Consider the following 16,903-nt stretch of genomic DNA (forward strand, 5'->3'; position numbering starts at 1 on the left):
CTTCCAGATCCTCAACCATTTAAGGAAGAGAGCAGCCAGGCACTCATCTCATTTTCCAACTAGCTGTTGTGAACTTTATTAAAACCTCAGTATTCTATACAAGATGAAATCAACTCTAGAACTTACATCTCACAGCACAGCCTTCCTTTGTTCCTACCCTTCCTTTTTAGCATTTTTTTTTTTTTAGTATTTTGTAAGGCAATGGGGTTAAGTGGCTTGCGCAAGGCCACACAGCTAGGTAATTATTCAGTGTCTGAGGCCGAACTTGAACTCAGGTACTCCTGACTCCAGGACCGGTGCTTGGTCTACTGTGCCACCTAGCAGCCCCTTAAGCATGTTTTTAATGCAGTCTTTCCCCATTAGATTGTGAGCTTCTTGAAAGCAGTCATTGTCTTATATTTTTCATTTTTATCCCCAGTATTGACCTAATAGGATGCTTAATATATGTTTATTGGCTCTGATTCTGACCTTTCCTACGTGACATCAGGAACTTCTTATATGACAGTGATTCATTTCTATCTTGGACTGAGAAACTCAAAATTCACATTTCTAACAAACGTGACAAAAAAGTCCATAGTCCCTAAATAGTTCTTTGCTTCAAAGTGTCCCAGTAATAAAACTTCAAAGTACTAAAAATTATAATTATTACATTAAATTAAATGCTTTGGAAACAATGCACTCTCAATAGCATTACCACTAATTAATGTTTTTACTGCTGGGGGGGGTATATTTCTTTCTTAGAGCTGTCCCTGTTTCTTCTCAAACAAATGTCTTTTTTCTTACCCTTTGAATAAATAAAATATTCATATAGGGGATGCTACTTTATATCGAGATCCTTGTAAACTGAAATATATTCTCTCTACAGAATCAATTAGCATTCACATACCAAGAAAATAATCTCAAACCATTTCCTCAAGTGTAAGGACCCAAAACCTTTCCTCTTTTGAGGTTTTTTTTTTAAGTTTTTCTTTTGTGATTCTGCGTATCCATCATTAATGAAGAAGAAAAAACACTCCATACTTAGCATGGTTTTATCAACTGCTGTGCCCAAAATAATTTATCATTAACCTTTTCATGTTCCCAACATGACAGTCAATCCCCAGGTCTAAACTCAAAACCTTTCCAGTTTAGTAAGCTCTGCTAGAGCTAGCACTAGATTCATAGAATATTTAAGAATCAAGAGGTATTTCCTGGCAATAGTGAGGAATCAGAGTAGGACTTTCATAGAAATTTTCTTTGCTTTTTAGATATAATAATGCCTAAGCAGGGGATACCTAGGTGGTGCAGTGAATAAGGCTCTGGAGTCAGGAGGACCTGAGTTCAAATATGACCTCAGACATTTAATAATTATTAGCTGTGTGACTTTGAACAAGTCACTTAACCCCATTGTCTTGCAAAAAAAAATATCAATTTTGCCTATCAAGAACACAAATCAAAAAACAAGAAAGTAAGAAAAGAATGATGAGAGCAGTCAAATGATATGTTATATACTTTCTTATGTTAAATGCTTAAAATTTCATAGTAACTTCCATGTCTGCAACTGTAATCTCCCATGTCTGTTTATATCCTTTGACCCATTATTGTATCTAAACAATATTATTTCTACCAACAATATTCATAACAGGAAAAACAAATGAATATATACCCATAGACTGGGGAATAGTGAGCAAATCTTGTTATATAAACACAGTGTAACATTATCAAACTCCAAATTCCAAAGAAATATGGGAAGACATTTAAAGTGAAACAGTGGGGAAAATCTAGTTAAAAGAAAATCTACATGATGACTACAACAAAATCCAGAAATACATACAAAAAAAATTGTACAGCAGGAGAAAAAGAAACAACAGGAAAATACCATTACTATCTTCTCAAAGTTAAATATATTTTTAAAAAGCAAAGTATATATAAAAGCTCAAAGTATCATGCAAAATCATCTGCAATATTTTCTTTTGTTCTTATTTCCATATTTAAATGTTTGTCAATAAATGTTAAGAAAAAGTAATTTTCTACACTGAGGTAATAGTGAGAAACAGGATAAACTATAAAAGAACTGGGAGTGTGATTATTGATATTATTATGCTAACCATATAGTCCAGGCAGATAATTATAAATTAATAACTAATAAAAGACATTAGATTTTATACCAATATCATATATTATATACCACAATAAGTTTTAAATTAATTCAGAAGTTAATTATAAATGTATAAATTTGCATATATTAAAACTGAAAAGCTTTTTTTTTTTTTTTTAGGATTTTGCAAATGGGGTTAAGTGGCTTGCCCAAGGCCACACAGCTAGGTAATTAATTATTAAGTGTCTGAGGCCGAATTTGAACTCAGGTACTCCTGCCTCCAGGGCCAGTGCTCTATCCACTGCGCCACCTAGCCACCCCTACTGAAAAGCTTTTGCACAAGATTAATGATAGAAAAGAATTAGGAAAAAAATTCTTTATAGCAAATATTTCTGAGAAAGGTTTGATATTCTTAGTATATATATATATATATATATATATATATATATATATATATATATATATATATATATGTATACACACACACACACACACACATATAAACTAGCAAAGGTGTGTAAAACAAAGAGTCATTCTCCTGTAGATAGTCAAAGGATGTGAATAGGCAGTTTTCAAAAGAATACAACCACCAGATTAAAAAAAAAAAAGAGGCCTGGGAAGCACAATGAAGAGTACTGGGCCTTAAATCAGGAAGATCTGGGTTCAAATATAGCTTCAGACACTTACTAGCTGTGTAACCCTAGACAAATCATTTAACCTGTCTCAGTTTCCTCAATTGTAAAATAAGGTTCATAAGTCCCTACTTTCCATAATTGTTTTGAGTATCAAATGAGATAATACTTATGAATTAGTGCCTGGATATAGTAGGCATTAATAAATCTTATTATCTAAGCATTTATTATTTCTAAAACATTACAAACAACCACTAAGAGGAACACAAATTAAAACAATCGATGTTCCCCTTCATTACTATAATAATGACAAAAGCAACAAAAGAGGACAATGACCATTGCTGGGCTGATTAGGGAAGGCAAGGACACTAATGCACCCTTTAAAGACTGGTGAATTGGCCCAATATTCTGCAAAGCAATTTGAAACAACTCTTAAATCATTCAAGTATTTACACATAAATTTACCTCAAAGAGGTCAAAGACAGAGGGAAAGTATTCATAGTAGAAACATATTTATAGCAGTGCTTTTGACTATTAGCAAAGAACTGGAAATCAATCAAAACAAAGTAGGTGTCCATCAAACAGATGTTTAACAAATTATGGTCCATGAATGCAATGGAATATTATAATTCTGAAACACTTACATGAACTGATTGATGCAGTATGAAATAAGCATGACCAGAAAAACTTCTAAGATAACCACAATAATACCAGGAAAAGGGCAGCTAGGTGGCACAGTGGATAGAGCACTGGCCCTGGAGGCAGGAGTACCTGAGTTCAAATCTGGCCTCAGACACTTCATAATTACCTAGCTGTATGGCCTTGGGCAAGCCACTTAACCCCATTGCCTTTCAAAAAAAAAAAAAAACCTAAAAAAATAATGCCAGGAAAAAAAGAAAGATTTCAAAACTTTCATCAACAGGTTGAAAAAACCATGACTTGAAAAAACTGATGATAAAGCAAGCTTCCCATCTTTTGTTAGAGAAATACAGAAGGAGTCATTCATTTTTCAAACATGTAGATTAGTTTTACTGATTTATATTTATTTGTTATAAGTGAGCGCTTCTATTAGAAACAAGAGGGAAGGTCAGAGGCTAGTTACTGGGTCCTGGTAAATAAAAAGTAGATTTAAAAAAAAAGTAAAAGTGTATCACTAAGACTTTAAAAATTTTACTAAGAAAAAAGTTCAGAAAGGGACAAAGAAACTTTGTTACCTACTTGTTAAATTTAAAACACACTTTTAAAAACAAACTATACCTAACAAAAATTCATTTTTTTCAGAACCAATATTCTATATACTAAAACATTTGTTGATGATTAAATACAAAATAAAAAAGGCCAATTTAAAAAATGATGACCCTCAAACATTATGAATAGGATTATTGAACAGAACATAACCTTTTCTTGATGAAATAATTTCACTCCAAATCATTTAAGCAAGAAATATTTGGGGGTTTAAAGGAATAAATTTTCTGCTTGTCCTGGTCTCATTTCTCAAAGGTTCTAGATGACTGAGACTGTTTTTTCTTTTTATGTTATTACAGTTATTTAATCTTTAAGCTAGTGCTCCTCCAAAAAATAAATTCTCAAAATTATGCTTTCCTCAGTCATAAGAAACATCTGAAAAGTAGAAATAAAAACTAGACCCATGAATTCATATATATATATATATATATATATATATATATATATATATATATATATATATATATATAAAAGAAATGCCCAGTTGAAGAAAAGTCCCTCTGAGAAATACTTAAAGCACTGAGAAGTTGGATCCAGGGTCACTCAACCACTATATATATTACAGGTAGAAGTTCAACCTAGAAATTCTTGACTTCAAGGTTAGCTTTCTGAATACTCCATGTCACAATTCCATAACACTTTAAAACACTTACAAAGCACAAAAGTAGTGTATTTAAGATAGATGTCTTTATACTCCCCAGTTCCTCTCTTAAGTCTCAAACAGAACTATTGTCTTCCCTTCCTCCTATTTTCTCATTACTCCCTGTCCCCAAAAGCTTTTCTCTTCTGGACTTACCTGTTACCGTATTTCTAGGCAAACTGTTCACAAAGTGTTATGTTAAATTTACAAGATAGTAACAAAATTGCTCTGTCCCCCCAAAACTTTTTTATTATGTAAAATCCTCATTCATTTCCTATTCACATCAAATCAGTAACCAAATCTTTCTTATTTCTATTTTCAAGTCTTTCATACACATTTTACTCTCTCTTCTTCCACAGCCACCAAGTTCAGTCCCTCAACACCTTTACTGCTCGAACTAATCCAAGTCTTCTAATTTGTCTCTCTACCTCAAGTCAAACTCATTCTAATCCATCCTTCCCTCAGGTGCTAAAGCGAAATTCTACATGTCTGACAATACTTCCCTCTTATTCAATTAACTTCAGTGGCTCCCTGTTATGTCCAGTGTTTAATACTTATTTATTGAATTCTGTATTTCTAACTTTCAGAAATGGATGGCTGAGGAAATTGAGAACTTAGAAATAAGAGTAAGGCATGCAAAAACTTATACTACAAAAATCAGCTATCAATTATCACCTACTGGATGTACTGCTTGAGTCCTGAAAACTCAAAAGTGATCATCATATACAAAAAGAAGCTCATTTTCCATAGTTTCGTTATGGGAAAACTACAAAAATGAATATTATAAATATCCAGGGAAAGTTTGTTACTTAAAAGATTCCTCTAGCAATTTCTGTGTGTGTGTGTGTGTGTGTGTGTGTGTGTGTGTGTGTGTGTGTAGTAAATCTAGTCTTAATTTGTTTTCCATAGACCTAGACAATCACAAATTTTAATTAGGTACATAGACCTACATTATTTAACATTGCTACAAATTCATAATTTTCTTTCCTGCTGAACCAGTGATTTTTTGTGTAGTCTGAGAAAATCATTAATATGGAGCACGGACAACACATTTCAATGTAGACAATAGTTTTCAAATAATTAACTCATCACTATTAAATTCAATATGCACAAGAAACTAAACTAAAATTTTAAGACAAAAAGCCATTCCCCAAAGATAAGTGATTGGCTATAAATAGTTCTCAAAAGTGTTTTTGTACAGAGTAAGCGCTTAATACTTTAATTATTAATTTGAAGAATTGTAAACTAAAAACAATGATGTGAAATACTCCTCCAAATCACTAAAGTAAGATAAATGCAAATTTAAAGAACTTTGAGGTTTCACCTCACACATAATAAATATGCAAATATAACAAAAGATGAGAAGTTAATGTTGGAGACAGTATGGAAAAATATGCAAACTAATAATACTGGAGCTATGATTTGGTCCAAACATTCTGGAAAGCAACACTAATAATTAAAGTGACTAAAAAGTACATTTTTCCGTGGCCAAGAAATCCTGTTGCAAGACATCTATCTCAAGGAGGTTAAATTGAGAAATGGAAGAACCCATATGTACAAAAAATATTCAGAGCAGTACTTTTTTGTGGTATCAAAGAACTGGAAACAAAGTTGATTTCCCCAATTAGGGAAACAGTTAAATAAATTCTGATACATGAATACATTGAAATGTTACCATGCCATAAGAAAAGGTGAATATTAAGAATTCAAAGATGCATGAAAGACTTAGATGAGCTGATGTAGAGAGAAGCAAGAAAACAATTTACCCAGTTACTACAGTAATGTACATGGAAAAGAACAAAAGAATCTAAATGTTGTACAGTTATTATGAAAAAAAAAAAAGCTGGGCCCAGCATAAGAATTTTGAAAACACCCCCTCCACCGCTTTTGGAGGGGGAGGGGTAAGGAAGATACATGGCACAGATATGGAAACAGTTCATGTTTATTGCTACTTGGTTTTGTTGAACTACTCTTTTTTTTTCCTTCAGTTGCTTGTTTGTTGGAGTGATAATAGGAGCAAGGAAAGAAGGAAAGAATATATTCAGAAATTAAAGTGATATAAAAGCAAAAAAAAGTCTTTAAAAATAAGCATGGATTACTAAATTTAGGCAAAGTTCAAGGTCCTATGGTTGCTTGATCAAAAGCCATTTCCCCTAATTTTATAGTGAATAATAGAACAAAGATTCATACTTTTCAATTCAAATAGGTATCTAGCATTTCATAATCTGTAGTCCAAATGATACAGAAAAGAATTTCACCAATGTGTAACTTAGGGTATTTTCACACCTGTGGTTCTAATTTTGTTTTCTACCACAGTACCTTCCCTGTTCCCTGGAGATACTGTATATGACATCTTGCCTGGAGACAAAGGAAAACATTAAATTATTTCAAAGAATAGCTTGATGATCTATAGACTAAGCCTTCTATAAAATTAATTTTCTGGTATTAGTTTATAATTTAAAATAAAAGTTGTTATAAATAAAATAATTACTTCACTAAAATCTTATCAAAAGAAATTTAGCTTTTTTAGGGGGTGGCTAGATGGCGCAGTGGATAAAGCACCGGCCTTGGAGTCAGGAGTACCTGGGTTCAAATCCGGTCTCAGTCACTTAATAATTACCTAACTGTGTGGCCTTGGGCAAGCCACTTAACCCCATTTGCCTCGCAAAAACCTAAAAAAAAAAAAAAAGAAAAAAGAAATTTAGCTTTTTTCAACTCAAATGGAAGCCAATATTGTATTAAGTCTAGCATCACAGGATCAGACATTTAGGAATACAAAAGAGATGCCATCAATCACCTAGTCCAATTTAACCATTTTACATAGAAGAAACTGAAGTCATAAGAAGTTAAGTGACTCCCCCCAAGTCACAGAGGCAATAAGTGGCAGTCAGGATGTGAAGCTCTATATTTCTGGCTCTAAATACAGCATTTTTCCCAGTGTACTATATTAACTCCTTATAGGCCCTTAAGTCAGAAAACTACTGAACTAGGTTAAATTTCCAAGATTCTATAAATAGAGAGCACATCTCTCAAAATGTATAAGATGGATTTCATGTCATCTCATTAAATCCACTATTCTTAATTCGCATGAGATGATAAAAATAACTAACTTGGATGCTACATTTTTCTTTCCCAAAGTTTAGTGGTTTATTAATCTATATTATCTACCTTCATCTTTATAAAAAAAATTAAGCATATATGTAAAATTTAGTACTGGTCAACAATAAAGTAAAAAGGTTTGATAAGCAATAGTAAAAACAAAAACAAAAACAAAAAAACCCCAAACATGCGCTGCCCGAATGGAGCTTATAAAAAATTAAATGACAAATTATACTATTTTTAATAAGTCAATGTACTGAATATCTCAGCAGACAAAATTATACTCATGAAGATAAGTTTCCTTTGCAAAAGCTATCTCTAAATTAAATAATTTTTCAATGAGGCTTTTAAAAAAGTGCATGTTTAGAAAATGGAATATTCTAAAATATGCAGAAAGAACCTTAATTTTCTTATCTGAAAATAAGTTTACTGAATGACTTCCTTATACCATTTTTAAACACAAAACAACACACAATGAAATTAAATATTAAAATCACAAAGATAACATGATCTTTTCTTATATAACTTTAAAATCCTACTGTGGACTCAGAAAAAAAGGGAAATGTTTATAGTAAGCAAATTTGGGCTCAGTATAAAGAATTTTCTAACAATCAAAACTGTTTAAAAATGTAATAGGTTGACTTAAAAGATGAGCATTTCCTGTCACTGGAGAGGTAAAAGTAATAGCTTTGTTTACTTATTGGTGAATTTGTAGAAGGAATTCAAACTTCAGATATAGGTTGGACAAGATGACTTTCTTAATTAAGGTCTCTTTCAATTCTGAGATTCATAGAACAGTTATAAGGAAGGCTTGTCAGCTAAGAAACATTTTGTAGAGGAAGTAGGATATAGAAGATATGAGGGACAAAATAAGACATGATTAAGCATGAACATCGAAAGACTATTCCAGGGATGCAGCATAACCTGACTAAAAGTATAGAATCAGTTAAAGAGTATACTGATGTAAATCTAGTTAAAATAGAGGACCAGGTGAAGTTCTGGGAAAGATTAAATTTGATGGGATTCATTCAACATAGAATTATTGAGGAGAGATTTTTGGTGTAAGGAATTGTACTAGTCAATGAGTTAACTGAGACAATGACAAAGATCACAACAGGGAGTGATGGGGACCTTTTTTGATTTCTCAGGACATGAATACCAGTGGAGCATGTGGACTGTCCAGTGGTTATCAATTACTTTGGAGAAATAACCAGATGTCTTTCTGAATCTCATATGTATATGTATATGTATATGTATATGTATATGTATATGTATATGTATATGTGTATATGTGTGTGTGTATATATATATATATATACACACACACCAACGATGTCTTTTACTCCAGTTCCTCTTCCAAGTTCCTTAATGTTATCTGTTGCTAATATGTAGATTTATAGGACATAGATCCTGCTCTAAAGAAGATTATGTGGGGCAGCCAGGTGGTGGTGTAGTGGATAAAGCACCGGCCCTGGAGTCAGGAGTACCTGGGTTCAAATCCAGTCTCAGACACTTAATAAATTACCTAGCTGTGTGGTTTTGGGCAAGCCACTTTACCCCATTTGCCTTGCAAAAACCTAAAAACAAAAAACAAAAAAACCCAAAAAGAAGATTATGTTTTAACCTGGGTTAAAAGACATGTAACAATAATCAAGACAATAACCAAGTTGCAAGGCAAGGTGAACTAAATGCAATGGAGATAGATAGGAAAAGTTTTCAAAAAAGTTGGTGCCTGAGTTAACCTTAAAGTAAGGGAAGAAGTTTACTATAGTGAAATTTGGGGAATTCCTATTTAAGAAATTATTAAGAACAAATAAAGGTACAGAAATGGGATGAATTAAGGAAAAAACCATAATTTAGACTATAAACTATGTGAAGTAAAACAACAGAAAGAAATAAGACCAGAAAGGTAAGTTGGATCAGACTTTGGAAGACCTTGAATATCAAAGGAGGTGTTTTATTTTTTGATCATCAACAGAAAATCATTGTGGCTGGGTAATGTTACAGTGAAAGGGAAAAGAAATTAACACTGATTTAGAAGACTTGCATTCAAGTTTCAGTTTTGTTACTTTAATGAGAAATATTCAAAAAGTCATTTTATTTCTCTGGGGTTTATCATTTCTTCATATGAAAGAGTTGTATAAGATGGTCCCTTTAAACTCCAACATTTGGCTTTTGAGCAGTAGAAGAATATGATGATTTCAGTAGCAATGTAAAGGGACAGTGGGAAAAGAACGGACACAGAAAAACAAGTTAGGAATCTAATTATAATATATTTAGGGGGAAAATAGATGAGTCTAAACCAGTATGAGGGGGACAAATTAGTAGGAAAATTCTTAAAAATCTTAAACTTTTAATTTTAGAGGATGACTCAGAGTCACTATAGGGATCTAAGTAATATCATGAGAAGATCTTTCTAAAGGTATTAACAAATACTACTATTATTACAAGTATGGAAATGAAAGCAGAGGGTTAGGTGATTATCACACAGTTACAGTTTAGACAACCCTAATAGAAAAATAGCTTTTGCTCATTTAGGAAGAGGCTTTGCAGAGTTTAACACATGTACCCAGACAAGATTATTTACCAACATGCTAATATTTATTAGCAACTAATAAACCCTATCAAAAACCTACTTTTTCAATCCAAATAACAAATTCTATATCATGACAGGGATTTATCATATACTTGTAGTTTCAAGAAAACTGCATTGTTTAATTGTTCAACATTGTTTAATATAGAATTCAGACTTCAATGTAAAAGACTCATACTAAAATATATTCAATGTCTGAGGACTGGCATTGAGAATTTCCAAGAAAACTGTTCCAATCTAATCTCCCAGTTGCTATGGGTGATACCATTCTCAAACCTAACTAGCAAGAGGATGATAGGATCACAGATTAAGAGCTGAAAGGGATTTTAAGAAATTAGTGTTCACTTTGTAGATAAGGAAATAGGGGTCAAGAGAGATTATGTGATTTGACCAAGGTCATACAGATAGTAAGTGGAAAAATTAGGATCCAAACCCAGGTCTGACACCAAATCCACTCTTTCCACTGCATTCCTTACCAGCGACCTTTAACTCTTCTCTGCCTTCATTATATATTTACACGTACACATAGGCATACACATTTATATGTTTATGTGAACACACACACAAACACATAAATTTTACCACTAGGCTTTCATCTCCATCCCATCTCCATCTCTATAATTACAACTACTTCTAAGCAGCTAGGTGACAAAGTGGATAGAGCACTGGCCTTGGATTCAGGACAGGAGTTCAAATCCAGCCTCAGACATTTGCTACTTACTAGCTGTGTGACCTTGGGCAAGTCACTTAACCCTGACTGCCTAGCATCCAGGGACATCTCCAGTTGTCTTGACTCATACCTGGTCACTGGACTCAGATAGCTCTAGAGAAGGAAGTGAGGCTGGTGACTTGGCACAGCATCTCCCTCACTCAAATCCAATTCACATGCTTGTCATGGTATCACCTACCTGATGTCATAAGACTTCTTTGAAAATGAAGGACAAACATTATTAGCTACCTCCATAGCATAGGACCTCACTGCCACACACCTTATCTCTTCCAACAGCCTCCTAATCAGTCTTCCTATTTGTAACAAGTCCTCTAATCCCTCCTTCACACTGTTGCCCGATTATTCTTTATTTAGAGATTTGGTCATGTTACTCCCCTGCTCAAAATTCTTGCAATGGTTCTCTATTGTCTTCTAAGTAATCATTTAATATGTAAAGCAGTGGTGTTAAAAAAGAAGCATCCTTCAAGAATGAATTGACTCAGAAAACCACAAATTAACATTACATTTATTGTATTTTTATTTTCTTAAACATTTCTCAATGACAGGACTGTGGAGTGTTACACCACTTGCAGCCATGAGCCCCAAATTCCACATGTCTAATGTAAACGACAGAACTGTATTTAAAACCTGCAATGTTACCATGTTTTAGTTCCTGTAAATATTGTCAGTTAACATCTCTGATATTTATAAAATGAAGAGAACAGGAGATCAGGGCCTATTACTTCATTTCTCACCTATCTGTAGGACTTGTGGATTTCATCATGCCTAAGGAAACTACTAGCATTGGGAAAATCTCATCAACCTGCAAGGTCCAATCAGCCTTGGTTACTCACTCCTCAGCAAAATCCTCTGCCCCTCTGATTGGAGAGTTGAACCATGAACTCCAAAACTTTTATTTAAGTAGGGCACTCATTTCTTACCGGGGGAACACTAACTTGGAACTTCCTTGATTCTCCTCCTACTTTTCAGTTTTCTTTGTCTTCTCCCTTTAGATCGAAATCTCCTGGGGTGGGGGCAAGGATTGTCTTTCTAGTGCTGGGGTCCATATAACAACCATATAATTTAGAGACTATTGTCTACAGCTAAAAGGAACTTCAACAGTCCTGTATTACAGCCCCCTTCATCTTACAGATGAGAAAACTGAGGCCCATAAATCTTAAGGAACTTGCCTCAATGACATAAAAGTATTAATTAGCAAAGCTAGAGATCAAATTCAGATCTAAATTCATTATTCTTTCTACTAAAAGATGTTGCCCTCTCTGAAGTAGCTACCACATAGGGCTGTTATTTGGTTCAAATGAAATCATGCATATAAAACTCTGAAAATTTTGCTAAAATAAATGCCACTATTCATCAATAGACCTCCAAATACTCTATACCAAAAGTATCAAACTCTGATAGAAATAGAGGCCAATAGCCACCCAATGACTTGTGGAAAACCACAAACTAACATTTTCTCTATTGTATAGTATTTTAATTCATTTCGTTAAACACTTCCCAATTAGTTTTAATCTTATGGTTCAATTTGAGATTCTGTTGGCTACTTGTCTTGCAGGCTAAAAATTAACTGCCATCTTTTGCTCTCCACTCTTATCTAAGAGCAATGATTACAGTCCTTCACACACAATTTCACTTTCTTGGCTCTGTGATTTGATTATAAAGCAAAGTCTTCATTAACTTGAACACCTTCTCAATATGCCTACTAAAATCCTACCCATCTTTAAAAGCTCAGCTCAAAGGCTACCTCTTTCATGGAGGCTTCTTTGAATCCCCCTTTGAGTAATGTAAATTCTTTCTCAGTTCTCACAGAGCCCTTTTTTGGTACCCTTTATGAGATGCCATATAATAACTCAAATTTATCTATTTTATGGTTTACAAGGTTATTGGTGTGTGTCAGAACTTATTTACCAGACTGTAATTTCTATGAAGGCAAAGATATCTTGTCTAAATTTTGCACCATCACAACTTATATGTGGCTTATACTGAAACAAATGTGTATATACATTAGCAAACATCACACACACATATGTATGTATACATAGGTATATATGCATTCATTGTAAAGTCTACAATAAATGCTTTGCCCAGTTCCTACACATCATCAGCCCTCAAAATTTTTCCTTGAAGATTCATTTCATAGCAGCACTGTTGCAATCAATTCTAAAAATTGCTACCCTTTTAGATTTCAGATAGGCCTGGAATAAGGAAGACTCATCTTCCTTAGTTCAAATCTGGTCACAGATGTTTATTGTGACCCTGGAAGAGTTGGTTAAATTTCTTTGCCTCGGTTTCCCCAACTGTAAAATGAGCTGGAGAAGGATTTTGTCAAGAAAACCCTAAACGGGGCCAAAACTGAAATGGCTGAACAACAAATAAAAGACATAATAAAAGAAGATGAAAAGTGATGGGGAGAGGGAAAGAGGGGAAGGCCAAACAATTGAGGAAGTCAAGAAAGGTATTTGAGATGAGCCTTCAAGAGTTCCAAAAGAAACATCAAGCTGCCCATTTTGCCTAAGCATGTTTGAGTGAGTTTCTGTGTAACCAGTCTGTAAAGATAGGCTCAAGTTAAGAAGGCCTTTAAATGGCAAACATTGGAGTATGTATCAGGGGAGACTCCTTTTAGAACTCCCTATATAATTCCAATTCCCAAATAGTACCCATCCTCAAGTTACCCATAAGATTCCCATCTCTATTATTTTTTGTCCCTCCATTCTAACTTGTCTAAAACTTTACTCTAAATCAATATCTTTTTATACAGTCCCCCTAAGCTTGCATGGTTGTCCCTGAAAAACGTACCAAGTTTGTCTTCCCTCCAAAGGCCTTTTAGAATTCTTCTATGAAGCCATTCCTGACTTAATAAAAATGAAATGTTTTTCTTCTCAAGTTCACTTCATACTTAACTCTCAGAACTATAGATTTATGGGAAACAATTTATTTCTGGTCTCCTCTGTCACACACACACACACACACACACAGAGACACAAACACACACCCCCTACCTAAATATTCTCTGTTCTATATTATAAACTCCTAAAAAGAACAATGGTGGTAGTTAAGATCAATTTGCATAGTACTCAGTATCTTGTGCATAAAATGACTTTAATATTACTTGAGTATGTGCCCTGGTGTGGTTTGAAGAACAGACCACCCAGGTTAGTATTCAAAAACCCTGGATTCAGTCCAGTTTTGTCACTGATGAATTTGATTGGGTTCTGGGAGATCAAGAAAGGGTTTCTTAAAATCTTTGATTAACAGAGTGAAAAACAATTACCAATCATCTACTATAGTGTCAAGCACTAAGATGGGATCTTGGGAATACAAATAAAAAAGCTACATGGTTCTTGCCCTCAGGAAATGTATATCCTATGCTGAAAGACAAGACCTATAGGAGAGTTATAGCTAGGGAAAGGAGTTTTGGTCTGTGGAGTCACAAGGACTGTGAGTGGAACCACAGGCAGTTCTTACAATTCTCTCAATTTGGAGATCCGGCCTGAAAGGTACTGTTCCAGCTGTTGAGGGAAGGCAAAGAGGAAGCAGATATTTTTGGCCATGGGATGGCCTTTCTAATGCCCAAATTGGCTAATCCGTAAAATGACAATTAATTACTATTCTTCCTGGAATATTGTTTTAGGCCAGAAAACCTACTACTATTCATTTATTTTAAGACGTCCATGAAAGCATATAATTGCCTAGATTTAAAAGATAGAAATTAATGTCACAAGCGGCAAACGCTTAATGTATATCCATTATGCAAATGGAATAATATTAGAAGTTGTAGAGAAATCAAAATAAAGAAGGGGGGTGAGGGGGAGAGGAAGCATCCTAGAGACCTGGGGAGTAGACGAGATAGCCATACCTTCTGGGAGGACCCGGCTAATTTTGCTCTTTTGCACTTGCTAATGGGAGGCGGCTGCAGCAGGTGGAAGGGTTTGCTTATAAATGGTCCTGCACTGAACTCAGACACCAGCTCCGGCACCGGGACAGCAGGAGGCTGGCATTCCCACCTTTCCTTACGGGGTAGGAGTCGGGGCAGGTGTCCGTGAAATGCGGCTCTGCACAGGAATCGGCTACTTTCGGGTTTTAGATCCCCACGTAACGCACTTTACGCCTGGGAGAGCCTGTGCCATCTCCGTTTCCTCATGAGAAAGCGGCGGTGTTGGGATCAATCTCCATGTTTCGGCGGAGATCTCCCACCTCGGGGCCGTGCCCTGGCGGGCCGGGGCTGGGCGTGCGTGCCCCCAAAGGGCGCTGCTTAAGTTCGGCCGCGCCTCGGCCGGGCGCTCCGGCGCTGCCCAGGCCGGGCCCCCCCGCGTACCTGCTCGTGCCACCTCGGTGAAACAATGGCCACGCCGGAGCCCCGGGGGCCCAACGCCCGGGCCGGGGCCACGATGGGTCCCGGCCATTGTCCGGCGCCTCCCGGGCAAGGCCGCGGCGGGCCCGGGGCCGGCGCCTCCCTCCCTCCCGGCCCGCGCCCAGCCCGGGCCGCCGCCCCCGGCCGCCGGGGCCCGCCAGGCCCGGCCCGACCCGGCCCCGCGAGGCCCGGCCCCGGCCCCGGCCCCGGCCCCGCTCGCCCCCGGCAGGCCGCGCCCGCGTGACGGAGGAGAAAAGCCCCGAGCGGCCCCCGCCGCGGCCCCCGCCCGCGCCCGGCCCCGCCGCGCCGCCGCCACACTCACTTCCACATCGCGGCCCTTGTTCTTGAAGCTCTTGATGCGGTGGTTCTCCAAGCCGGCGTTCTCGGCCATGGCGGGCGCTGCTCCGGCGGCGGCTCACTCCTGCGGCGGCGGCGGCGGCGGCGGCGAGGCTCCGGCGCGGGCGGGGGAGGGCGGGCGGGGGCGCCCGGCGGGGGGCGGGGGGCGGGGGCACGTTCCGTGACGCCTGCGAGCGCGAGCGGCCGGCGGCGCGGTGGGGGCGGGGCGGCGCCGGCGGAGCGCCGCGGCCCACGTGACGGCGCGGCCGGCCGGGCTCCGGCGCGGGCGGCTCCCCGGCGCGGCTCCCGGGCGGATCTCCCGCCGCCTCGGGGCCGCGGCTTATTTGCATAAAATGGAGCCCGGCCCAACGGCTTTTCCTGCGGGCGCGCCGGGGAGGAGACGGAGGACTACCGTTCCCGGCATGCCCCGCTCCGAGCCGGCGCCGCGTTCCCCCGCCGGGAGAGAGAGCGGTGGAGGCCGGGATAGCGGGGCCGGAGGCCCCGCCCGCCCTCGCGGCTCCACCCCGGGGCGGGGCCGCGCCCGGCCAATGAGCGTTCAGCGAAGGGCACGGCTCCGCCTCCCGCTCGCCCCACCGGCTATATATGGGGCCCTCCTTTGTGTCCGGCTCCCCGCGGCGCCCCCCGCACCCGGCCCGGGAGCTGGCGGGGCCGGAGCGGCCGTGGGCCCTGTGTCCGCTCCCCGACCACGGCCCCCGGCGGGCCCTCCAAGACGGGGGCACGCGCCGCCCGGGCCTCGGCACCCCCGCCCGAAGCGCAGGGCTCGTGGAAATGAATGGGACGGGCCGGCTGTGCGGCCTTGGCCAGGCCGCCGGACCCGCCGCCTGGCAGCTCACAAGGACTTGGACCGTGAGGGAGAACCTTCCAGACTGCCGTCCCCCGAGGGGGGACGGGGCTGAGCCGCAGAAGCAGCAGAAGACGCACTCAAGGGGCCACCGCCTGGGATTCCTGAGAGCGGACACTAGCGTGGACTCCGTGGAGTGGGCCCACCCGGCCCCTGCTTGAACATCGGGGAAGTTCAAAGCCTGGGGCAAGGCCACGGTGGCACGAAGAGCTGTGCGGGGAAGGAAGCAAAGCACCCGGGAGGAGGAAAGCCTGGAAGCCCGCCCGCACAGCGGAATGGCCCGTGGGGGACCAGGTGGCTGGAAGCTATTCTAAATAGTGTGAAAAGCGAAGTGAAGT

The 16,903-nt window shown here is 38.8% G+C and overlaps 1 protein-coding gene across 3 annotated transcripts in view; it reads right to left on the reverse strand.

Annotated features, from left to right (window-relative positions):
- KPNA3 (karyopherin subunit alpha 3) overlaps positions 1-15,833 on the reverse strand; it is a 96,123-nt gene extending 80,290 nt beyond the window's left edge. Inside the window, exon 1 of one of the 3 annotated variants that reach the window (XM_074217155.1) lies at positions 15,690-15,833. In XM_074217155.1, coding sequence (XP_074073256.1) covers positions 15,690-15,758 — 69 coding nt within the window. In that variant the 5' untranslated portion in view covers positions 15,759-15,833. Of the gene's footprint in view, positions 1-14,872; positions 15,309-15,331; positions 15,443-15,689 lie in introns of those variants that run through there. The other 2 variants (XM_074217157.1, XM_074217156.1) reach the window with 2 other exon arrangements.
- Between the last annotated feature and the right edge of the window lie 1,070 nt (positions 15,834-16,903).

Source organism: Macrotis lagotis, chromosome 1 (assembly GCF_037893015.1).
Source record: "Macrotis lagotis isolate mMagLag1 chromosome 1, bilby.v1.9.chrom.fasta, whole genome shotgun sequence".
In the NCBI taxonomy this organism is placed as follows: Eukaryota; Metazoa; Chordata; class Mammalia; order Peramelemorphia; family Peramelidae; genus Macrotis; species Macrotis lagotis.